General features: G+C 44.8%; 1 protein-coding gene and 1 long non-coding RNA gene across 5 annotated transcripts; one reads left to right on the forward strand and one right to left on the reverse strand.

Annotated features, from left to right (window-relative positions):
- On the reverse strand, positions 1 to 1904 carry TMEM215 (transmembrane protein 215). The gene has a single exon (XM_033084968.1). It carries the CDS (start codon positions 1460 to 1462, stop codon positions 740 to 742), a length of 723 nt encoding a protein of 240 aa, XP_032940859.1. The 5' UTR covers positions 1463 to 1904; the 3' UTR covers positions 1 to 739.
- A 17-nt stretch (positions 1905 to 1921) lies between these two features.
- LOC117010471 lies at positions 1922 to 20163 on the forward strand. Of its 4 annotated transcripts, none has more exons than XR_004420681.1 (4): positions 1922 to 2603; positions 6649 to 6719; positions 7553 to 14857; positions 14995 to 20163. It is a non-coding gene; the product is annotated as an uncharacterized LOC117010471 (long non-coding RNA). The 4 variants fall into 4 exon arrangements; XR_004420683.1 differs by having other exon boundaries at positions 7553 to 7975; positions 12169 to 20163; XR_004420680.1 differs by having other exon boundaries at positions 7553 to 20163.
- Positions 20164 to 25163: the final 5000 nt, after the last annotated feature.

Here is a 25163-nt window from a genome sequence, read left to right on the forward strand (position 1 = left end):
TTGCATTCCCCTTGTCAAGTATGCGTCTAAAATCCAAAAGTGTTAGAAACCTTCCAGTGAACTCAAGACCAGTGGAAAATCAAGCTAACACATCTGTGTTCATGCTATTGATGATGGGTTAGTCTTTGAAAACTGTCCTGAGCCTATCTGGTTCCTAGGAGACTTTCAGAAGAGCCCATGGGGTCAGGACATCTATTCCTTGACAAAAAGGAAAACAAAATCCTGCCAGGACAAAGGGAGACAAATGACTTCTACACTCCCTGACATCAGCCAGCTGTTAGAGTACATGCTGACATCTCTCAATCCCTCACAAAATGAAGTGATAGTATTTCAAAAACTTATTCAGCCATAGAGCACCACATTCTTTCCTACAGAGAGCTCCAGAGTTTCATTCAGCTCTTGATCTCAGCTGACAGCCACTGCTGCCCTGCTGCCAGTGTGCCTACGGGCTTGGGTACAATATACAGCAGGGAAACAAAAGGGAGGGAAAGGGAGAAAATAAAATTAAAATGTCATTTCTTTTTGTCCAAAAATGAAAAATTGAATTCTTTAACCTTTAAACATGCTTGTTTACTTACAGAAAGCGTACTTCAGGCACAAAAGGTTTGAGCATCAGTCACATACCACTTTAGATTGAAATAGTATCAGGATTGTCCCATGCAGTCATCTATCTTATCCCCTATCAAGATGTTGGCGTTGCAGTTTTTGTATACATACATATATATAAAGTATGCATCTTTCACACAATTGTCTCCTGGTCTAAGGTGGCTCCAGTGGGGTTTATGTAACAACAGTACCTGTCATAAGGGCTGTTATCCTTGTAAGAGCAGACAATGATACTGTCTTTAGGAGCCACAAAAATGTTGTCTTCAATGTCAGGGCAAGGAGTGCTGTCCCTGCTGGGAGAAGAGCTCTTCTTCTCCAAGGCACTGTATGTGGAGGCATCTCGCACGAACACATTCTCTGGCATCTCTGGGTAACAGCTCTCCAGGTATTTCAGCATCTGCTCCTGCTCCACCTTTTGGGTGAGGCTCTTGCACTCTGCCGTGGTAGGGGCGGTGGTGCCGGAGGTGCAGATGAACACGGTGTCCTCTCCCCTCAGCCCTCTCCTGTCCTTGCGGTAAGCTTTCCGGGCCAGCTCGTCACAACTTCCCTTGCCAGACTCCAGGTCCGAGGGGGTCCTTAGCAGCTCCACGACATCCCGGTCTCTGACTTCCTTACAGCACGGACGCATGTTCTCGGGACATTTGGTGCAGCCGTCGGTCTTTCTGGTGAGGGCGATGGCGGCGATGCCCGGCAGGCAGATGGCCGGCCCGATGGCCAGCAGCGGAATGTCCCCTAGCGTCTCTCCCTTGATGCCGGACACGGTGAACATGAAGCCGAACACCAGGAAGACGCTGACCAGAGCCACCACCAGCCCCGTCCGGGGGTTGATGTCGTCGGGTCTCAGGGTCCGCGCCATCCAGCTGGAGCGCACGGGGACGGTCCCGTCGCCCGGAGCGCCCCTCGGGGCAGAGCACAGCCGCTGCCCGGCTAGCCTCCGAAGTGTCCCGGGCAGCGCGGCTCGCAGGACAGCCGGCACGGCTCGGCTTCCCCTCGGCGGAGCCGCAGACGGAGGGCGGGCCGGGCCCGGGAGCTGTCCTGCCTCCTGCCTCCTCCCTCGCTCCCTCCCTCCCTCGCTCGCTCCCTCGATCCCCGGAGCCGGTCGGAGCGACTCGTCCGTCTGTAGCCCCGCCGTGCCCTCCCACGCTGGCGGCGGGCGCGGGGGGCTCGAACCCTGCCACAGGCCGGCGGTGCACAGACCGGACTTCCAGCAGCAGCGGCCGGGGAGACAGCTGCCGCGAGGGTTCACCTGCCCGGTCTCCGCCTCCTCCTCCTCGTCCGGCCCCGCCGGAGCCCCGCACAGCCGTGAGTACGCGCACCGCCCGGCGCGGGATGCTGCGGGGCCAGCGCGGGGGCCCGCCGGGGTAGCCCCTACCTGATGGCCACCGCTGCTTGGGCGGCCGCTGCCGCCACCCCGGACAGCTTTTGCCTCTCGGGCGGAGGGGAGCGGAGCCCCGATGGGCGTCCTTCCTCGGGAAGCCGGCATGTGCATCCTCTGCACGGGACCCTGCTCCTAAAGATTCTTCTTCGGTGAGGACGGGGCTTGCGAAGTTATTCCTCTCCTGGGCAGACAGCAAGGCAGCAGTCCTGCCCAGAGTCTTCTCCCAAGTTAGGCACCAGTGGAGAGCAAGGCTTCAGGAGATGTTCTGCGGCAGCTGGATTTCATCCTGGAGGTGGCCCTTAGGAATAAAGCCTCTCCTGATGTTATTCCCTCCCCAGTAATAACCATAGGTGTTGGGGTTCCCTTGGTATCCATGGCCTGCCGACTGTGATGGTGACGTTCTCTCCCTGTGATTTGATGCACTTCGATGATGGTAATTTGAAGTAAGCACCACCAGCTGAATGGGTATAGAAAAGGATCTCAAATAGGTGGGGATGTGGAAAGGCAGCAGCATCTTCAGGCAGGTTGCCAGTGATACAAAAGACTAAATGCTTTCACCTGGGGCAGAGATGCTGGGAGATAAAAAGGAGTGATACCAGAATGATTCCAAGAAATCAAGGTAACAGAAAAGGACATTCTGAACCAAAATCATGCAACCATGGTTTCTTTAAGTTTTCCCATTAGCATGATTCATTTTCCTCATACTATAAACTTGGAAAACTCAGAGAAGCCAATTTAGCAAACACTCAGTGGTTTCTCAGGTCATGAAAAGCATGGGTTTTATTTACCATCCGTACACTACAACATCAATGAAGCACCTCTGTGTTGTAGATTTTCAACTTGCCTCGCAGAGAGGCAATATAATTTTGTAAGTGGGAACAATTCCTGCCTTACAGGACACCTAATGGGGTGTCAAGTTAAAGTATTTACTGTTTCATTTGAAGGATGAGTAAAAGTGGGACTAGAAGTACATACTGAAGACTTGAGTTTTTAAGTCAGTGGCAATGGATGGGGTTTGAGATTAAAAAGTTTGTAATGGACCATGATCATTGTTTCAACTTGTCCTCCAGAAAACTGTCCAGTAAAATTCACACTGAACCTCTCACCTGTTGCAGAATGGGCTGAAACAATAGTGCTTTGGACTCTGTTATGAATACCTTTCTTGACTGAAAGATTTAAAAATCAAAACCTTCTATCCAGCACAAGTTAACTTCTACTTCTGCCACTGTGCAAAACAGATACTTAGTAGTATGAGAAACGGCAGGAACATTTGCAGCTCCTATTTTCCAGAGTGAAAATTTGCTGTTTCCTTCCATCTGCTGTTATCCAGATACACAGCTTTTATGTCCTCATGTTGGAATGAATAATGCCTTTTTCTTTTATCCATCAGCCAGATTCTAGAAGAAAAAAAAATTATTAACCTTAGGCAAGCCCGTCCCACGTAACTGAAATGTTGTAAAGTGCAAGTTATGAAGTAATGAGTATATTGGTAACCAATGCCATGAAAGCCACTGTTCCTGCTCCCTGACCTTCTTTCACCTCCCCTAGTGCATTTGAATAGTTTTTAAAAAAATTGGAAATTGTTCTTTTGTTGAAAAACAAATTATAATGCCTGGAAAAAGTAATTACCTGAAGCTGCATTCATCAACAGTCCTTCAGAGATAGAAAAAGGACACAGAAATGTAAATATTAGTGGCATTTGTGGAAGGGAAAATTGCTGTAAGAGCTGAAGTACATGTCAGAATATCCAGCAGGAGTAAAAATGGCCCTTCAAATTTAAGCGACAGGCTTACTGAGGTGGAAGAGGGAACATCTACTTTGGAACAGAATGCTGTTAGTGGACAGAAAAACACAGAAAATGTCAGGACAAAGGTGGAACTAAATGTCTTCAATTTGTCCCTTTGTGAGTGATTTCAAGACAAGATTGTATGCTTCCAGCAGGAGGGGATAGAAAGGGAAAACAATCACCCAGTTCCAGGAAAGCATGTCACAATTGTTAAAATTGTCTTTCCAAGCTAGAAATCGAGAGACCAGCAAGTGCCACTTAACACAACTGAGCAACAATGCAAATGGCTGAATTTTCTATCCTGTTCATAACTAGAGGGAAAAAAATACCCCTTTGAGGTGAAGTATGTTTCTGTTCTGCTGCTGCACACAAAAATTTGATACTCAACCACATTTTTACCTCACTTTTCAATGGCAACCTCTCTTCCCCCTCTTGATGGGCAGCAGGATTGGGACTGAAGGAAACAGGTAACAAATCAGGTTTGTGATCATCTGAAGAACTTGAACATGTGTGTCTCTGGGATCTGGTGAGATGCTGTGCTGGATAGAGTTAATTTATCTTTACAATGTCTGGTATGGGGCAGTGTTATGGAATTGTTTTGAACACAGTGTTGATAATACAGAGATGTTTTCCTTATTTCTGAGCAGGGCTTACACAGAGCCAAGGCTGTCTCTGCTTTCTGTACTTCCATGCTGGTAAGGAAGTTGGGAGTGCATGGGAGGCTGGAAGGAGAAACAGCTGGTACAGGTAACTCAAATTGACCAACGGGATTTCCAGACCATGTGACATCATCTTCAATATATAACATGACAGAAAGAAAGAGGAAAGGTGAGACATTTGGAGTGATGACATGTCTGCCCAGGTTACACTCAGGTGTGATGGGGCCCTGCTCTCCAGGAGATGGCTGAACACCTGTGTGCCTGTGAGAAGCAGGTGAATTCATTCCTAGTTTTGATTTTCTTGCATGCATGGACTTCAGTGTCCCTATTAAACTGTCTCTATCTCAACCTGACTTTTCGACCTTTTACCCTTCTGGTTCTGTCTCCAGTTCCAGTGGTGGAGGCTGGTGAATGAGCAGCTGCTGGGGCTTGGATGCTGGCTGGGGTTAAACCATGACAGATATTTCCCAGAGTCCCAAGGAAATTAGCTGACATACTTGCCAAGCCACTCTCTATGGTACTTGAAAAGTTCTGCCAGTCAGGCAGTCAGGTGAAGTCCCAGGTGATTGGAAAAGCAGAAATATTGGACCCACCTTTGAAAAAGGTAGGAAAGAAAACTCTGGGAACTACTGGTCTCTCAGCCTCCCTGGAATGACTTTGCTATTAAAAGCTACCCAGTAGCTCTCTAAATTGTCTAGAGAAGGATTTGATGAGTGGGCTGTTCAATGGATAAGGAATTGGTTGAACAGCAACACCCAGAAGGTAGTGGTCAACCACTCAATCTTCATATGAAGACTGGCAATAGATTATGTCCCTTAGGGATCTGCCTTGGGACAAGTACAGTTTAATGTCTTGTGATGGAGAGCCATTGGCAGGTTTGCAGCCAGCCTGCTTTGAGTGGTTTGAGTGGTACTGTTGACACACCTGAAGGTCATGATGCGATCCAGAGGGACCTGGACAAGTTTGAGAAGTGGCCCCATAGGAATCTCATGAGGTTTAACATGGTTTAACCACGTTGAAGGTGCTGCATGTGGGTCAGGGCACTCCCAGTATCAACACAGGCTGGGGGATGAACAGATCAGAGCAGCCCTGCTGGAAGGCTGGGGGTGCTGGGGGTGAGAGGCTGGACATGACCCAGCCAATGAGCACTCCCAGCCCAGAAAGCCAAACGTGTCCTGGGCTGCATCCAAAGCAGCGTGGGCAGCAGGGGAGGGAGGGGATTCTGCCCCATCTGGAACCCTGCATCCAGCTCTGGGGTCCCAGTGCAGGAAGGACATGGAACTGCTGGAGTGAGTAAGGAGTAGGCCACCAGGAGAAGAGGTATGGAGCACCTTGCCTATAATGAAAGGCTGAGAGAATTGTTGAACCTTATGAGATTCCTTTGGGCCCATTTCTCCATCTCACCCCTCTGGATGTCATCCTGCCCTTCAGGAGTGTCAACCACACTACTTACCTTGGTGTTATTTGCAAATTTGCAGAGGGTGCATGCAATACCCTCGTCTGTGTCATTAATGAGATATTAATGACAATGCTAATACCAACGCCTGAGGGACAACCCTTGTCACTGATGTCCTGATGTCCATTGGAACTCTGAGCTGTTGACCATTACTCTCTGAATGCCACTGTCCAACTAATTCCTTATCCATCTAAAAGTCCACTCATCAAATCCATCTCTCTTCAATGTAAAGAGCAGGATACTGTAAGGGACCATGTCAAAGGCTTTACAGAAGATAAAATACATTCACAGTCCTTCCCTTGTCCATAGATGTAGTCATTCTATTCCAGTCTATTCCATTCTCTATTTCCAGTCACTGGAGATTTCTCCTGACTGCCATGGCTTTGCATGGAGAGTGATTTGGCAAACTACATTAGCTAATTCTCTCTGGACTTTCTGGGATGCATCTCAGTGGATCCCATAGACATATATGTTCTGGTTGCTCAGGTGATCAGGAACCTGATCTCTTAAGGAAGAAAGCACTTTTCTCACCCAGCCCCCACTTTGCTGTCCAGCCACTGAAGAGGTGTAGGAAGAAAGATTGACAATGAAAAAAGTTGCTGAGTATCTCATCCTTCTCTCATCCATTGTTTCCAGCTTTCTAGTCATGTCATCAGATGAGTACATTTTCTTTGACCTTTCTTAATTACCATGGAGCAACCAAAACAGCTATTTGGATAAGCAGCTTAAGATGAACTACATTCCTCTGTTTTTTTTAATGTAGGTTTGAAGATATAGATCAGAAAAGGATGGATCAAGATGGATGTGGTGAAAAGGGTACCAGTTGAATGACAGGTAATTTTTCCTGGTACTTTTTTCTTAAACCCTTCTCTGAACCTGCTGTTTTGCAGATACGTTTCTCTGCTTCAGTCAATGGCTTTTTGCAAGAACAAAGACTTTCTCTGACCAGGCAGTACTGCAAAATCCATGGAAAAATGTGTGCACCATATTTTTTAGTATGCTAAAGTTCAAAGCTCTGGCAGATGGAGTTTTGAATTAATACATTACAATTGACAGCCGGCTTAGGTATAAGATCTCAGCCAAACCAAGCAAGAGCTCCACAAGCCCTTAATAACATCATAAGTAAAATTAGACTCAAATTTTCACCTTCCAAGCTCTGAGGCAACGCTAAAACTTGGTACTGTTTTTGAGTATGGGATCATGTAAGTCCTATCTATAATTTGGATGTGGAGCATGGGACTTGTTTTGCTGGCAAGTTCTGTGTGGATTGGGATACTCAAGTTTCAAGCTTTTACAATAATGCACTTGTACACATATTTGAGCCACCCCATTAGCTTGAGGAGACAGTCAGTCATTCTGCTGAGGTCACTGGCAGGCACTTCAAACCTGCTCAAGAGCTGCCTCACAAAAGTTCTTCCTGTCTGCAACAAGTACTCCTTGCTGAAAGTGGATGCTGAATGCACAGCATCCATCTCCAGGCCTTTTAGTACATTGTGTTTTCTTGGCAGCATATACAAAAGGAAATACTTGACAATTTTTTTTTGTAATGTGAAACTATGTGCTATGATCCTCATATACCTCTGTTAAAAGATTTTTTTCTCTGTTTGATAATGCTTGTTTTTCATCCAGCTTCACATACCATAATTACCTTATTTATATTTCTTAAGGTGTCTGTGTAGCCACTTCTGATGCCTCTTCCATGCCTCTGGGCTTCTCTCAAAAGTTCTCTGTGTCTTCATGTCCTCAAGCACAAGAAGTTCACCTGAGGGAGGATTTTTGGGCTCTGACTGTTCACTCAAGCCCCTGGGTCTTGCTCTTTGTAGACAATCATTTGAGCTTGACTGCTGCTTGCTGGCCAATTGGCCGGATGTGGAAAGACTCTGCTGATGAGAGCATCTGATCAATAAACAAGGGGCAAAAGAGAAATATCAGATGCCTGAAGGGCTTGTGTTTTGTCACTGGCCCATCGCACCAGGAGTGGGATTCAGAAACCCTGGTAGTGAGTCATGCATCCGTCTTGAGGTGACCTCGGGGACTTAGCAGGATTGCTGTGGAAGAGGTACAGGCTGCTGTGTGAGTCACGGCATCAGGTAATAAATTAGCCAATATAATTCACTGGGAAATTTATCTAGCTGCATTGCTCTGCCTGATGTGCTCTTTCCCTTTGGGAGGCTTCTGATTAAATAAACTTTATTTCTTGTATCGAAAATTGCTCACAAAAGATGCAATAAACTCCGGGGAGTCACCCACAAGTACTGCACAGTATGCACAGTGGTGAATATTGGGTAGCTTACTTTGTCCCAGAGAACTTAGAAACACTTCTTGAAGGGGGTCTCTAATTGAGTTGCTTGTCTGTGGAGAAAGAGGAAGGGAAAATAGGTTGTCTTGACCTACCTCTGCTGAAGAAGCTAATAATTTTTGATATGCTGGAACATTTTTAAGCAGTTTTAAGCATAATCATGACCACGTATTAGGATACTTGCAATGACTAATTCTTTCTGTGAAGCTTGCTGACATCTTTCCTGTCTATTTAGGAAAATTTAGTATAAAAACTAAGGGAACTGATCAAAAGACTATGCATGTTCCTTGCAGGATCTGGAAGATTGGAACTTCCCAAGCCAATTAAACTTGAAGCAAATTTAAATGGGGATGGATATTATCAGAATCTGTAGCTCATTTAAACAATGCAAATATGTATTAAAATAAAAAATCATCCTATGCTGTGGATATGAAAGAAGAAATGAATTCTTTGTCATAACAGTCTTGATAGCTTGACCTGTGATTACTTCATGTCACATCTGCACCTCTGCTAAGACGTAGCAGCTAATCCTGGAAAACATTTCCAGGCATACGAATAACAAGAAAATAATCAGAAGCAGTCAGCGTGGATTCACAAAGGAGGAAGACATGCTTGATCAACCTGATAGCCTACAGTAAAAGACCTGGCCTGCTGGCTGAGGGGCGAGTGGCTCCTGTCTACTTGGACTTTAGTAAGGCCTTTGGGACTGTCTCCCATGAGATCCTCCTAGACAAACAGTTGTTGTATGGCTTAGGTGAGCAGACAGTGAGCTGGACAGAAAACTGCTCGGATGGGCAGACCCAAATGCTGATGACTGGTGGCACAACATCTAGCCGGTGACTAGCAGTGTACCCCAGGGGTCAATACTGGGTCCTTCAACAATCTTCGTTAATGATCTGGGTGATGAGGCAGAGCACACAATCAGGAATATTTTTTTCCCTGAACTAGTTGAGGGGCCCCATTCAGAGGTTTCATCCCAAATTTGCCCTAAACCAGGACAGCTCCTCAGTAGAGTAAAGCCATGAACATATTGCAGAAAATCCATTCTTCAATGGACCCTTGAATGAAAAAGTCATTAGGATGACTGAGGGACTGGAGCACCTCTGCTATGAGGAAAGGCTGAGGGAGCTGGGGCTGTTCAGTCTGAAGAGAAAAGGCTCAGAGGGATCTCATCAATGCCTATGAATCCATGAAGGGAGGTCACAAAGAAGACACAAAGAAGGAGCAGAGCTCCTTCCAGTGGTGCCCAGTGGCAGAACCAGAGGCAGGAGGAACAAACTGAAATATGGGAGGTTCCCTCTGAACTTCAGGATACACTTTTTCGTTGTGAGGATGACCAAACACTAGGGCAGGTTGCCCAGAGAGATGGTGCAGTCTCCATCCTTGGAAATGCTCAAAAGTAATCTGGACATGGTCCTAGGCAACCTGTAGATGACCCTGCTTGATTAGAGGTTTCTTCCAACTTGCAGCGTTCTGTGATACTTTTATGGCAGAGAAAATAATGGGTGAGTGTGAACATGTGTGCATGCCCAGACTGAGCACTCTCATCATGGTATGCAGGGGCACTGGAGAGAGATAGGCAAAGCACTTTTTTAACTGGAAAAGAGGATGCAAGCAGCTCACTTTGAATGGGTGAAATCTGCATGGTACACCAGGAATTCTCTGGGGAAAAGTGTGCAGTGGGGCACAAAGTGTGCACATAAATCACAGGGCAGTTGTGTTCTTGAATAACATGAAATCTGCTTTTTTTTAGAAGGCAGCCTATCTAATACCTGTCAAATGGGGATGGCTTCCCCAAAACCACCTGCTCCAGCAGACCATCAGCCATCACATAGCTGCAGGCACCAGGAGTGGCTTGCTGCAGTCCCATGGTAGCCCCTCACTCTCAGGCATTTCCCTGGTAGTCCCCTTCCTTCTGCTTTTGGGAAATATCCTCTGCTTCACCCTCTGCCACCCAGCAAGCCAAGTATCTGAGAGTAGGTTTCTCAACCCCTCCAGCAGCTGTGGGGCCACAGACACTGCTTGGGTGGCATCTCACCTCAACCCAGCTAGCTGCTGCTGGCAGCTGTGAAGAGCTTTCAGGGCCTTTCTGAAGACCCGGGCAGAGAAGTGAGCTATGAGATAGCTATCTACCAGCTCTGCTGTCCCAGTGATCAATACCTAGCAATAAACACAGCTGGGGATCAGACGCATACACTGTGAAACTTCCTTTTTTTTTATTTGGCTTTTGGCTGCACCAGAGACCAAGATCAGGCAGTGACAGAAGTCTGTCCAGGCTTCCTTCCAACACTGTGAACATGTTGCTGAAGACTGCCTCTAGAGGAAACAGTGTTTGAGTTTGTACCCACAGGTACCCTCCATGAGGAGTTATGGGGAAGAATATGCAGAAGTGGTTTTTAGGAAGATCTTGCTATTTTCCTCCGTGGATAGTGCAATGAACAGGTAGGAGTGGTAGTAGTGGTAAGGCTTCTGTGATGAAGTGGGGAAAAATTAGATACTCTGTTGTCCAGAGGAAAATACATCTTCATCACCATGGTGCTTGCGTGCCACTCCTGTCTAAAAATTAAGAACCGACTTGTACAGACATCACTCATAAGAAGGGCTAAATGTGTACTTGATTAACCTTAGTGCCCTACCAACTAGTTAGGCAGCTTGTGGGGACAACTTCACAGATGTTAATATTTCCTTTCTGTGGACTTGTTCCCTTTTCTCATAAGCTGCATCCATAAGTATCCATTATCGAACTGAGCCATTGCAGATGGTGAGATGGCAACAACCATGAGTCAGTCATGGTACTGTGCTGTGTCAGGGAGCAATATCTAAAAGAAAGGTTGTGTGTTCATTGTGCTGGGAGCACAGCTCTGTGAATGCTTTATGTCTGCTGGTGTTTACTACACGAGGAGGTGTGTAACCACAAAGGGTGAAGGGCAGTGATGGGAGGGGACTTTGCCAGCATTACACATATTTTCAGTGTAGTAGGGTGTTCTTCTGTTTCAAAGGCATTTGATGCAGGGGTGAAGTAAAGCTTTTATTGCTTGGAGTGCTTGTAACATTTAGAGTTGCTAAAAATCTTGCATGCTGATATCAGGGGATATCAAATGGCTCCTGATTGCAAGTGTGGGTGTAAATACGCTGCTTTTCACTCCCTTTCCGTAGAACATACCTGTGTCTCTGAAGAAACAGGGAAGGATGCTGTAAAAACAGCTACAAATGTTGCAGAGGAGGAGCGGAGCACCTGAAGGTCTCCAGCCATCCTGCAGGAGTGAGGGCTTGGTGCCAAGCTGAGCAGAGGCTCAGAGGGGCCAGACCCGTTCCTCTGCCCAGCCTCATTTCCTTTGCACTCCACCTGGAGCAGAGACAATGCAGGCCACTTGGACCAGCTCCGTTTGAGCAGGGATGCTCCTCACCATATCCCAGAGATGCTAGGTTTAGAGGGTGCCAGAGAATATTTACCCAATGTGTTTACTATTACTGGCCTTGCACAGCCCTTCACCAGCCATTCCCTGGCTGAGGCTCCATCTCTACATCCAGAGTCAGGCATCCAGCCAAGAAAGAAGGCCACGTGGCAGGTTCTCTTTTTTCCTCTGCAGGTGGCTGTAAAATACTGTCCAAAGCTTGTGCAAAACTGTTTAAATCACCACCAGAGAATACATTTTTCGTTGGCATGGTGATAGGAATGACGGAGTAATAGAAATTTTGTAACTTTTTGCTCCTTCCTGCAAAGTGCAACTGGTTCCTCAGACTCTGATGGCCTTTTGGGTCACCAGGGTGTATGGGCACTGTCTCTTTAGCTGGTCTATTCCCAGAAGTCCTGCTACAACAGGACAGCTGTCAGAGGTCTGTGCCCACACCACAAGCAGATGGGCACAACTTGTGCAGTTTCACCCTGACACAGGATAAAGACCCTTATATAAGCACATCCCTGGGACTTCCAGTTGATTCCAAATACCCTCCTCCCAAGACTAATTTTCATTTTCCATCCAGGAAGCAATCAATGTACAGCTGAAGCAATAGAATATGGGCCTCAGAGACTCCTTGTTTCGACAGACAGCTTATCCCAGGCACAGTCACCTGGCTTGGACCTCCCCTCAGCTCATTTCCCTATGGAAAGTGAGTACAGACCAATCCAGAAAGCTCCTCTGCTGCTGTCATGGTCTCTGAAAAGGAGCAACCATCCATTGGTGTGTTTTGAATTGTACCTTGTGCTTTGACAGGAAGCTGCAATGTGGCAGAATGAGAAATTAATTAGCCTCATGCTGCTGCAAGCATTTCCAGTCCCAGCTGACAACAGACTAATTAAGAACCTCCCTGTGGTGTCTATTTTAGATAACCATTTACTTTGATACAATTTAACAAGGGCTTTTCTAATGGTTTATTTCACAGGCAACTCATTAGATTAATGCGTGGCAAATAGCAGGAACTTGAGAATAGATGTTTTGAATTCCCAGCCACCAAAAGTCAATACAATTTTGCCAAAGAGTGCACTAATTTTATCGAGGCAAAACACATGATTCCTTCTGATATTTTGTGTCATGTAATTTGTTTTCAGATGTTACCTTAACCTAAGTCCAGAAGTTTTGAAAACTGAAGGTGGCCTTGCAAGTGCTGGTCCTCAGGAGCCGATTAGTGCCCCTGTATGTGATTTGCCCATCAGAGTCATTTGTGGTGCTTGCAGACTGAGGACCAAGAGTGCTAAGTGTGCCACTTCATTAGAGTTGTCTGTTTCAGAACCTCAGTGAAGGCTGAGGAACCAAACTTCCTGCTAGCCCAACGATCCCTGCATCTATGACTATGGAAAATGCTGGTACATGTGCAAGTCCAAGGCTTCCACAGGATCTCTCACAAAGCCTAACAGAACCAGAAGAGGGGCCTTACTCTCCTCAAATGGCAGGAAGGAGTGTCCCTAGTTTCTACCTTAACTTTCAAATGTTAAGCTTGACCCTACCTAACTGCACAAATGCAGTTTGTCTTTTGGAACCTACAGGCGTGCCAGGTGTAGTCTGGACCAAAGTAGGGACATGAGCTGAAAATGAACCTAGAAGCAATTTGGTTTTCTCCACACAATCTGTCCCTAATGGGAAAACATGTAGGAGGATTTTACCTTCCCTTACTGTCTCTGCACTGCCTCATGGTCACAAATTACAATTGTGAGGGTGAAATCTTTGGCTCCAAATTAAGAGTGAGTGGAAGACAGCAGAGATGACAGGTTGGACTTCAGATAGCATATGATTGCACAGCTTGGAAAGAAGACTGGGGCTCTGGGTGGGGAAAGAAAGCAAAGAACATGAGCTGAAAGGCCTTGCCAAGGGGAATACAGTGGTGCCACAGCAGCAACTAAATATTCTGTGTAATTTTCAGCAGGATGCAGTTCTCCACATGACTGAGATCAGGTTTTTCATTGTCACTAGAATTAATTGGGAGGGTCTCTTTGAAATGAGTATGTGAATGTCTAATATATTTTCTTTTTCCCTAGGGGGAAACTAACCAGTTTGCTATCTTCAAACACCATCGGAAACTTAAGTTAAAGCCTCATAGATTAATTTTGCTTCCAAGTTTGGTTGAAATTTGGATGAATAATTTCATTGGACAAATTGCTTAAACTGGAAATGCCTTCTTACAAGTCATCTGCTCAGAGCCAACTGCTCAGGGGCACACAGATCATCATTGCTTGTTGATGGAGAAGAGTGTTTCTATGCTTTTCTTTCTAAAATGCTATCCCAAACTAAAATCACTATATTCTTGTCTAGGATAACATGCAGGAAGTGAAAACTAAAAACATAAGTGGGATTATCAGTTTGCATTTCTCAGCACCTAATTGTTTGTAATTCTTGCCTCACTGTCCCTCACTCACAGAAATTCTGTGTGACCAGAATTTGGAGCATTTTCCCTGTTTCATGGCAACAGAGCTATGCTGTAGAGGCTCCACAAAGCCACACACATTATGATTTTTATCCCTTGTTGCAGGCTGGCTATGTGTAAACACTTACTTCCCAGTCTTGTCTGAGCCTTTTTGGATGCGAGCAGCTACAGCAAATATCAAGTGTGACTTCATTTGCTGTAGCTATCTGCCCTCTGCCTCCTAATCCTTCAGGCTGTTGCTGCTTTCCCCAATGGCTGAATGCTGGGAGGCTGGTGACCCACTTCCCGAGAATGAAGGCACCGTGGAACATTGGGTAGCTGCAGTGCCCAGCAGCTCTGCTGAAGCTGAGTGCTGACAGCCAGAAGGCAGCCAGGACAGAATGCAATTGCCTCTGAAATGTACTTCCCCCAGCAGATGCTTCTGCTGTAGCTGGGTGACAAAACGTGCTCTTGACTCACAGGTGAATGCTGGCTCAGTGCTATCGCTTGTGTTTCTTCCTGGCAAAAGCCTCCAAGGACCCTATTAAGCAGGGGGCTTCTAAAACTTTTTTTTTTCTGAGGAGTAGCTTTATATAAGCAACCTGTGTCACACTGATGAAAATTTTTACTTCTGTCTTTTTCTGGCTGGTCCTCTAGGCATTTCATGGTGGCTTCCTGAGGTCACTGGCACTGCTCTGCTGACTCCTACCTGGCATGCTGCTCCCTTGGCCGAGCTCAGCCTGTCTGAAAAGTAATGTTGTCTACCAGGGTGCTCATGTCAACTGCTGGGTGCAACTGGATGAGCTGCAGTTGTCATTCCTTTTGAAACTATCAGGTGGTCCTTTTTTTGTACTCTTTTATTTATTATTAAATATCAGTTTCCAATAATATTTTATGGTTTCTAAGGATACTGTGTGTAAGAGTCCCCAGGTTGTAAACTCACATGTCTTTTGTGCTTGGGTGTATTAACAGATGGTGCTTGGGCATGTTGCAGTACCTGAGAGTCTGTCTGGCTTCTGAAGCTGACCTGATACCTGCTGATAGTTTTCCAAAGCAGAAATTCTTGAAATTCTTTATGGGAACATGAGATTGAGGTAAGGTCTTGTGGATGAGCTACATCTGAACACCAAGTGACCACAGCCCACTGTGTGTGGAGGCTTGCTTAGTCCCAGCAGTAACACTGAACAGCACATTGTGATTGTGCAGTTTTGATTTTCAGACTCTCACCAAATGTGTGTCATTTTTTCCTAGGTATTCTCTTGCCCTGGGTCCCAGGTGTTGCACTTGGTTTCTTCTATACTGCTAGGTCTCTTCAGGGGCAAGGATATCCTCAGGGATAACACTGTTTCCTGTCAAACACACTGGGAGCAGCCCACGAGGTGTGGAGTCCTTGGGCTTCAACTATAGAGTATGATCCTATGTCTTTAGTAAGGACATTGGTGTTCCTATTGTGAATTCCTGTCATAAATCCCACCCTATTCTGCCAGGGGGAACCACCAGGTGCCATGTTACCCCATGGCTTTTTGCAGGCTTGCTGTTTTCAGCAAATAACTCTTCTATTGGTGTTTTAGCGTTCATTCAGACTCTGTGTCCCTGCCAGGATCTTTCCACATTTCCTTTTCAGGTGCTACCTGCAAAACATATAATTAGTCAGAAGGACAAAGACTGGATAAAAAATTCCTCAGCAACATTTAGTCAACAGATTCATCCCCTGTGATCAAAGGCCCTGTCCTTATCCTGTTAAATTTAATGGAAATTTTACTAATAACCTCAGAAGACCAGGATATTACTCTCCCTGATTACTGGACAAGACCACTATAACATTATAGCTTCATAAGAAATTAAATCTCTTCCTCTACTCTTTGGAGGGGGGAAAAAGGCATGTATCCTCTTTTGCCTGTTCTCACAATGGGTAATCATTTGAGACAGGAACTGGTGTCCAGAGGAGTGTCCTGTCTCTCATCATCATATATTTAGCCCTGAGTTTGGAAAATGGCTCCTACTAGATGGGGCTGAGCTGAGTTTACCTCCATGGTTGCAACTGTGTATTTCTTGTCCCTGTAACCATCAGTGCTGCAGAACCCAGCAATGAACTTCCCTTACTTTTTATTCATTCCTAGGAGACTTGGTGGAGGGGTGTTGTAATTTCTCTGTCTTCCCCTGAAATTATTATTTCTGGAGTGTGTCTCAAATGTACTTAGAGAAAAGGAATGAAATTCAGCAGTATGACTGTGCTAGCAGAGCAAATGTTTTGCTGGTGGTAGCTATTTCTCCCATCATGTTGCCACTGAATTTGTTGTGATATTCCTGAAATGCCTTTAAACCCTTAATTTCTTCTTTAGAGTGAGCCAAAGTGCTCCCTTGTATGAAAGCTAGCCCTGAGAAGAGAGTGCTAAGCCTCTTATGAGACCAAAGCTGTGCCTGTGTTTAGACTTATTCCCTCACCCTCTGTGGCATTTGAGCTGATTCCACTTTTTATGCCTATCACTTTCTCATTTCCCTTGGCTATGATCCCGCTTTCTTTCTGCTAGAATGTTTGGAGGGCAGGCAATTCCATGGCTGCCTGCAGATCAGCTTTCAGCATTGAGTTGTGTAGCCACTGCCCACTGTCACTTCAGAGCCAATTTTGGGACAGTGTCATCAGCTTTGTCAATCCATAAGTCCCAGGGAGATTTTTACCAGATAAAAGTTTAAGTGCGTATTAACTGGATCAAATTCTTAAATGTACATCTGAGACATGAAGTGTCGAATGGGACACCCAACTTTCACTAATCAAACAAAACTAATGCACTGATATCAGAGTTCCATGAATTCCAGCTATCCATAGGCACATGATATCTAAAAGATTGTCCTGTGCTCCCCCAAGCCTGTATATGAATATGTGGGAAGGAGGAAGAAAAAATTTAGTATTTTTAAATTTAGTATTCTTTTTGCAAATTTTGCCTTTTTTTTTTTTTATAAAGATTTTAGTTTTCAGGTTTGTGTTTGTCAAAAACATGGGACAAAAAAGCCAGTATGAATAGTATCAGAGTTTTACAAACTCCACAAAGCAAGTATAAAAAGATCCAGTGGAGTGTTGCAAATATATATTGCAGCTCTCTAGTAATAAAAATGTCCCACTCACCTTAGATGTGGGCCACTGTGTCCTGAAGATGTCCTCTTGCTACCTGAACAGCAGACCCTCCTCCAGAGAGAGCATGCCCTGAGTTGCTCTTTGCCCTCACATTCATTCCTGAACAAGAGCACAAGAGCCCAGGGCTGGTGTGTCAGCAGCACACAAGCTGCAACAGACCCCAGGTGGCTTCTGGCAGGAGGTTCAGCACCAGCCTGTCCTGTTGGTACGTGCCAGGACTCTCAAACAGTGCCTGGAGCTCAGACAGCTTGTAGTTTACATGGGTTTGCATGGACAGCTCTGTAAGTGAAGTACCATGTGCTCCAGTTGAGTTGTCTGCAGGGACCCTGCTACTGAAAAGCAAGTCTCGGGACTGAGTTTGGACATATTTCTCTTTGTCTAAACACAAAAGTATGATCAGTTCAGCGTGATTCACTTGCCTGGTTGGTACTAGTTAAATTGCTCACTAGTCTAATAGTGGCTTAACTTCATCCATTACCTTAATATTTCTTTAAATAACTCAATTTAAATAAGAAACCAATCACATCTGGTGCAAAATTTGCTGAAAGATAGAGAATAGTGGCTGCTCAGAAGCTCACAGTCTGACATTATCTCTAGGTCACTTCTCAATAGGCTTCTGCATATCCACAACATGACAGCTGCCTTCAGGGTGGCCAGAGAAATGAAAAAAAAAAAAAAAATTAATACTTATTTATTTTATTTTAAATACCTCTCATGTTGTAAACAAACTGATAAGCACACCGTAGCCAGGCATGGAACATGTATAAAACAGTGTAAGGAGCTCTGTTGCTCTGACAGTCAATTGGTACACACTGATTTGAACTTTTCACTGATCAGACTTGCCTGCATAAGATTAAGCCCTTACAATTATCTTACATTTGAAAAGTGGGTTTGACGAATTTCTTTACGGCACTGGATAGCTTTTAATAGGACATATAGACCCATTCTGGGTCCTTTTGAACAGTGGATTTCGTTATTGAAGGTCACATAGTAATTTTTCCAGGAATAACCTGGGATTTTTTTCAAGTTTGATAAATTCCAGCTCAAATAATTGCACTTTGCCTTCCCCAAATCCCCCAAAGGTCCAATTAATTCAGGCATTCTTAGCATAAAACTGTTACACATTACTACCGTACATTGCTAGACAGCTGTTGTACTTCCCTCCAAATTCATTCCAGTGGTGCGTGAGCTGATTCTCTCACACCACAGTGATGTGGCGTGCCTGAATTATTCCAATTCTCAGTCCTGCCAGAAAAAGCACAGTAATTACACACACTTCTATCATGGTCTTCCTGAACCTTTTAATCTAGATCATCCTTCTTTGTCCTGCTGGTTAAATCCACTTCTGGACTGAACTCCCAAGGATGAGGAGGGTCTCAGAGCAGGGAATGTGCCAGGTGCACTGGCAGGCTGTACTTGTTTTGAATACCTGAGAGGGCACCCCCACTGAGGTGATTAGTTACTTCCCGATTGCCTAACAGGCCTGTGACAACTGTGCTGGCTGATATCTATCTGTAGTGAAAGAAAAGTTTAAAATCTCAGAGAGTGAGTGGATATAGAAAATCCATAGCTGCAGAAGTGCCTGTTCTGCTTTTTCTTTTGAACGTGCTTTTACATCTGGGTTTTTTGGAGTTTTTTTACCAGGTCTCAGTCTAATCCTTGCAGCAAGAGTGTGTTTCTTTGAGGCCCACTTGTTCCTAACTCTAATAATCTGGTGTGACTCCTGTGGTTTGTAAAATCAGCTGCAGTGCTCATGTCTGACCCTTGTTGTCAGATTGGAGCCAGCTGCCACATCAGACTATCAGAGCTTCTGGCTTTCCAGGTCTTGGCCAGCTTCAGAAAACTTGCCCTGTAATAATCACTGTGGTAATGAGGATGTTTCGACACCAGGGCTGAAAGCAATGGCCTCTTGGCTCTGTAGTTCTGTTCAAAAGCAATGTGAGGTCCAAAGGTAACCCCTGGCTATACCAGGGAGGACCTCTGCACTGCTGGAGCAGCAGCTAAAAGCAGCAGGGCTACCATGAGAGAGGTGCTCTCAAAAAGAAAGCTGAAAATGACAAGGGTCAGAAGGGGTCAGTTTCTCTACCATGTGCTTTGCTCTTTGACCTTCAGGGATCCTTTTGGATATTCTGTAGAATTTCCAATTGTGCCAACTCCCAGCATAGGCATCCTCGTCTACAAGATACAATGAGGAATTTTTTTTTTTTTGGTGGAGTTGCTGTGAGATGGGATAATACACATTTCTGTCTCATCTGCACCTGTGGGTGCATTTACCTGTCAGTCCTCAAGGGGATCAGTTCAGCTCGAAGGATGGAATTTCAGCTGGCACCTTCTGAGTCAGGCCAGTGTTGGCAGGTGGAGTATCTCTGGAAGGAGGTTGTTAGTGATGTGTCTGTCTCTGAGGTCCATCAAGGTTTCACTCAGCAGCAATTTACAGCTTCCTTCCTGCATGGCAGTCAGGGGTAGCTGTCATCGTACCAGACGCCTTGTCCAATCGGGATATCAGCATCCTCTGACCATGACCTGAAGTGGAGGCATGTGCCTGCCTTTCATTGCATGTGCTACCAGAGTTTGCCAGCTCGCATTTCATCTGAGCTCAGTCTGGAGATGGACACATTCCATACACGTCCTTCCTGGGGATGTATCATCCCTGAAACATTGCTTCCTCCAGGCCCATGGGCTTCCAAGATGTGGCATGGAGTGAAGAGAGTAAGTTACAGGATTAGGAAAACAGGTTTAATTTCATGTGTGTAATTGGGCAAAATTGCATTCTTCAGAGTGGGATGGGGAATAGTGAAAAAACCCATGGTGAGAGGAAGCAGAAAGCAGTTTTGTTTTTGTTTTGCCTCAGCACGTGTTGTAGATGAGGTGACAATGACTGTCAGGGCTGTTCCTGTGCTCCCAGCCCTATCCCGGACGCTGTGCCTGCAGCCACTCGGGACACAGGAAGGTTCCAGCATCGCACTGAGAGGGACTCCACTCGTGGGCGGGGGGAAAAAGCCTGGGAAGTGGAGCTGTGGGAGGAGCCTGGACACACCGAAGCCGTGAACTGAGCCCCAGCCGATGCCGCTCGGCCGTGCCTTCCTGGGAGGCGCCAGGGCTCGCCCCGAGGGCCGGCTCGGCCCTCCTGCCCCGGCTTTTCCCTCCCTGCGCTGCCGCTTCCCTGCCCGCTCCTGTCCTGCCGTGCCCGCCGCTTCCCCGCCGCAGCTCCTGCCCCATCCCAGCGCTCCGGAGCTTCCCTGCACGGAGCGGAGCCGCTCCCGGCCCGCAGCCACCGCCGTGTCCCGATCTGCCCGAGAGCCGGGACAGCGCCGTGTGCGACGGACACACGGACACACAAGGACACAGGGGCACACACACACGGACACGTGGAGACACGGACACGGGACACACGGACATAGGGACACACACACGGATACACACGGACACATGGGACAGACACGGACACACACACGGATACGGACATACGGACACACGGACACGCCGCTGCCGCTGTTGGAAATCGCGCCCGGCCGCTCCTGAACTCCACGCTGATTTATTTATTTCACTTTAGTTCTTTATCCCTGCTCGCAGCTGCCGAGCTCCATCTGCTGAGCTGCGCTACCCGGGCGGACCGCGGCACCGAGCTGTCCCTGCCTTCTGCTTCTCTCTCCCTCTCTCTTCTTCTGCTCTCTTTTCTATCCCTCTTTGGTAGGAACACTTCCCTTCCTTATCAATAAACAGTTCTCACATGTAATATTGCTGCATTTGGGTTTTATTCTCACCCGAGAAATCCGTCAGTAAGAATCCTCCTCAACTCCCCTTTTACAGCGGGACAGGACATTTCTATACCTGTTTGCCGGGTCAGACTACAGGAATGATATTTACCCAAGTCCCGTATGTCTCCACAGGGGTTCACATTCTAATTTATGTTATGGCATACAAAGGGACATGACAAGGTCTTGACAGTATGCAGAGTACAGCTGAACTTTCCATGTTATCTGCTTCCAACTTGCATTTATATCATTTGCATTCCAAAGGCTTGAAACTGCAGTTTACGTGAAATTTGCAGCTCATTATCATCTCACCACCATCTACAAGATGAAAGCCCATGACGTCACAAATGCAACCCTTGCCTTGGTAAAGCTGGGCTCTTTTCACAGAGAGACGCTGCTTGGGTGTTCAACCTCAAAAGAACTAAACTAAGCAATGTTAATATTTCAGTCCTTGTTTCTATTCCTGGGCTGGTACATGACACCAATTAGGAGTTACCTATTCAAAATACACCAATTATAAAGGTAGTCAATTAAGTTAATATGCCTGGCTTAAGACAATGCAACATCAGGTTGTAGCCTACAGATCTTATTTACTGCAATTTATCTACTGCAAGAAGGGTTTTGCACCAGAAAAGAATGGAGGGATTTAGCCTAGTGACAAAGGTGTCAGCAATCCACCCCTCCTCAAATAACTGCTAGTTCATTAGGCTTGATCTCAGGTTTCAAGGAGGTCTGACAGAACTGTTCTTAGAGCTGCGTGGAAATGTAACACTGAGATAGCCAAATTTTTGTGGTAGTGCAAAAGATAGCATACTGCTGCAAAACCAACAAGTGAAGGGAAATACAGTAGTACCTGTTTTCCTGAGCAGAAGCTGAGGACCTGAGCTGGTAAGAAAGTTGTCTGTGCTCGCAGGCCAGGTGAGTGCTAGTGATTGAACTCAGTCCTCCTGTGATGACACAGAAGCTCCCCAGCCAGCCAGAGTTTTAAAGAGCCTTTAAAAACACAGCTAACTTATAGTTTCTATTAAAGAGTTCTGAAACTGTACTGAAACACAGCTACAGCTGTAATGGGAAGTGTGGGCTACAAATGGATGACAGTAGAGAACCGTAGAGATTAAGAGAAAATAAAACCGGTGGTGTCACAGTGTAATATCCCAGACTAAAATACAATGAGACTGATATTTAAAAATCTTGCTCATGCAAGATAGACAGTGGACAACTCTGTCTGAAGGGTAGGATAGGAAGGGAGACAGTTTTACCGGGCAGGCAGTGGCAAACTTCAAGATGTTCTGTTCAAGATGAAGCAAGTCAGAAGAGGGGGTATTTTTCCTTCCCCCTTAGTCTACAGTAAAAGTGACCACATGGTGACAACAGCCACTCATAGATGATTGATTTGTATTTTTCCTGACAGCTGGTTTCTTTCTGAATGGTCCACTAATTTTGTCTTCCAGCAAAAAAAAAAAAAAAAATCTAGTGCAAAACCAAGCAACAACAAACAACCAAACTGGCATAGGGAATTTTGCTTTTGGATAAAAAGAAATGTTTTACAATAAATAGTAGGACAGACCTAGAAATTCAGAAACAACTTCCATTACCATTCCAGATATAATGGGATATACTAATATGTATTGGGTCAAAGTTTGTGTAAAAATATGTGATTTAATATGCTTTATAAAGTGGTTGTATCTCACATCACTATCTTTACATTTGAATGGGTAGTAAAGATAATTTGCAATTTCTTGAAATATTAAAAGCTCAGAAAACCATACTTTCTTAAGACTGGTATTGGTAGACTAGAATAAACTGGCTGTGTTTTCTGTGCAAGATTCACCCACAGATAGTCTATGAGTAAGTCAATGCCACTATCAATTTTTCTTAATTAGGAAGCCTTTACCCATGAGGAAGAAAGGAACATAACTACATCTCAAAACTACTTCGCTCATGCCTCAGCTTGTTGTTGGCCAATTTATCTTTTGCAGCCACAGTTCTAAACAGCTTCTGGGAAAAGAGCTCATTTGAAGAGTACATACTTCTAGTTTTGGAAGCAATTGTAAAAATAGCTTAGTAGAATTCTTATTAATAAGCATGTGTTCTTTCATTGTTTCCTCAGGGTCGAGCATAACTTGTTTTTGCTGTTTAAGTTAGATAATGAAACTGTAAGTAATGCATTAGACATCCATATAAAACTTCTGTGCTGAAGTAAGTGGCCACATCTTGCTTCATAGAACTGAGTTACTATTAGTTTTAGAAGACAGGAAGCTGTACCTGTTGCCTGCTGATAATTTACATTTTCACAGTCATATCTTTCACTAAAATAAATGCTTCTTTCTGGGCTATGTTGTGTGAAAGCCCAAATTAAAAATAAAAGTTGATAATATGAATGCAAATGACAAGAACTGTCAAATCAGGCACATACCCACATCCTTCCCAGGGGGCAAAATGCAAAGTAGAGACTTCTGAAACTACTTGCCCCTTAGAAAACAAGGCCATATCCACCAAACTAAAGTTTGACCCTGTTTCCTGACACAATCAGCTCAGTAGAAGCAAAGTCATGCCTCTAAAAAAAAAAAGAAAAAGAAAAAGGCTGTTTCTTCTTGTTTGTTAAATTTATGAGTTTAAGCACAACTTGCTACAAGTTGAAAATTAAAAACTCTAATTGAAATCAGGCTTTTGCTAAGTTCGCACAATGTTTCTTTGAACAAAGTAAAGCAAAAGTTTTGAAGTGCTAGTTAAGAAAGACAGAGCCAACAGACTCTTACTCTACAGTGTAAAAATGGTACTTTAATGCTATTAAAAGCCTCAAATGAGGTTTTCAAGCAACATAAAAAACTAACACACAGCTAAAAGCCAGGAGGTAACACCTATTTTATACTCCATTTTTACAAATCTCTAATTATTTTAAGGACTTCATTGTCTTCTGATGCCTGCATGGATAAGTTGAATTACTCTAGTATGAAATTGATTAGGCCAACATATGAGAACCTAGACAGATATTGTGTCTTTACAGCCATCCAAGAACAAGATATATGCCTTAAATTGGTCAGCTAGATTTTCATCCCAGGACATCTAGTTTTTGCCGAAAGATCTGTTTTGGTCATGGTTTTCATCCATGAGCCAGATGAGTCTGGCCCAGTGAATTTTTACTCAGTGCTCTGTCCTCAAATTTCTTCTGAGTGACTTAAAAATGTGAATCAGGCATAAATCACCAACTCACTTCCTGCATGAGAATATAAACATCTAAGGGTAAGAGCTGCACTAGAGCAACACTAACTCTAAAATGCATCAAGTGACTTCAGCTTAATCAGTTTAAGGTGGGAAAGATGTAATGCCTGCCTGAATTTGGGGCATTATCTGTATTTTTCTCCCTGAAAGTGCCTAGCCTTTTGCCACATACAAAATCTGTTTGTGTCAGGCAAAGATCACAGTTTTCTTGCATAGACTCGGTGTGGAGGTTTTGTCTTACGAAGCAAAAGCTTTTCTCAAAAAAGTTACCTGAATTAATGGATTTTTCATAAGGGGCAAAGGGCAGAGACATGCCACAGGGATGATGCATCCTCAAAGCCAGTGAGGCTCTCCTGAACATATCATCTGTTTGCTGCTCTTCATCTTTCCATGGCTTCCAAAATGCACAAACTTATCTAATTAACCTTAAACCATGGCTTTTATTAAACAGAATGGAAAGAGAATAACATGGAATTAACCTGTGCTTGGAGTGAGAGTAGAGACATTTTTGCTTTCATGTATTATACCTTTTGATTTTCAGAAAACCATGTGGTGTGTGAAGCATAACCAGGAAGTTATCTCTACAGCTGGCCTTTTTGACTTGTTTCTGGTGCCTCACCCTAAGAGTTACACATCAGTCACAAACTTTATATCCTCCTACTGACAGTGAAAACAACAACTTGAAACAAAGATGTCTAAATGCCTCAAAATTGTCTTATGAACTTCAGTGAAAAGTTTCAAACTACAGTGAGAACAAGGTAACAAAGGGTCAAGAAAGTATTTTTTTACCACGAACAAAGCCCAACATAATCCAACACACTTTAACTATCTACAAAAGTGCATATTATCAAATATATTCCATTTCCTGGAGAGAGTCTTAACTGACAGTGCAAAAATCAACACCCTTGCATTTTTCCTCTTTTCATCAGTATTCTGATGCTGCAATAGGACTCTAAGTTGAACAGAAGGGTGTATTGTTAGCTTTCAAGTATCATCTCATACCTTTATTTCCCAACACTGACTCAGGATCA

Source organism: Catharus ustulatus, chromosome Z (genome assembly GCF_009819885.2).
Source record: "Catharus ustulatus isolate bCatUst1 chromosome Z, bCatUst1.pri.v2, whole genome shotgun sequence".
NCBI lineage: Eukaryota > Metazoa > Chordata > Aves > Passeriformes > Turdidae > Catharus > Catharus ustulatus.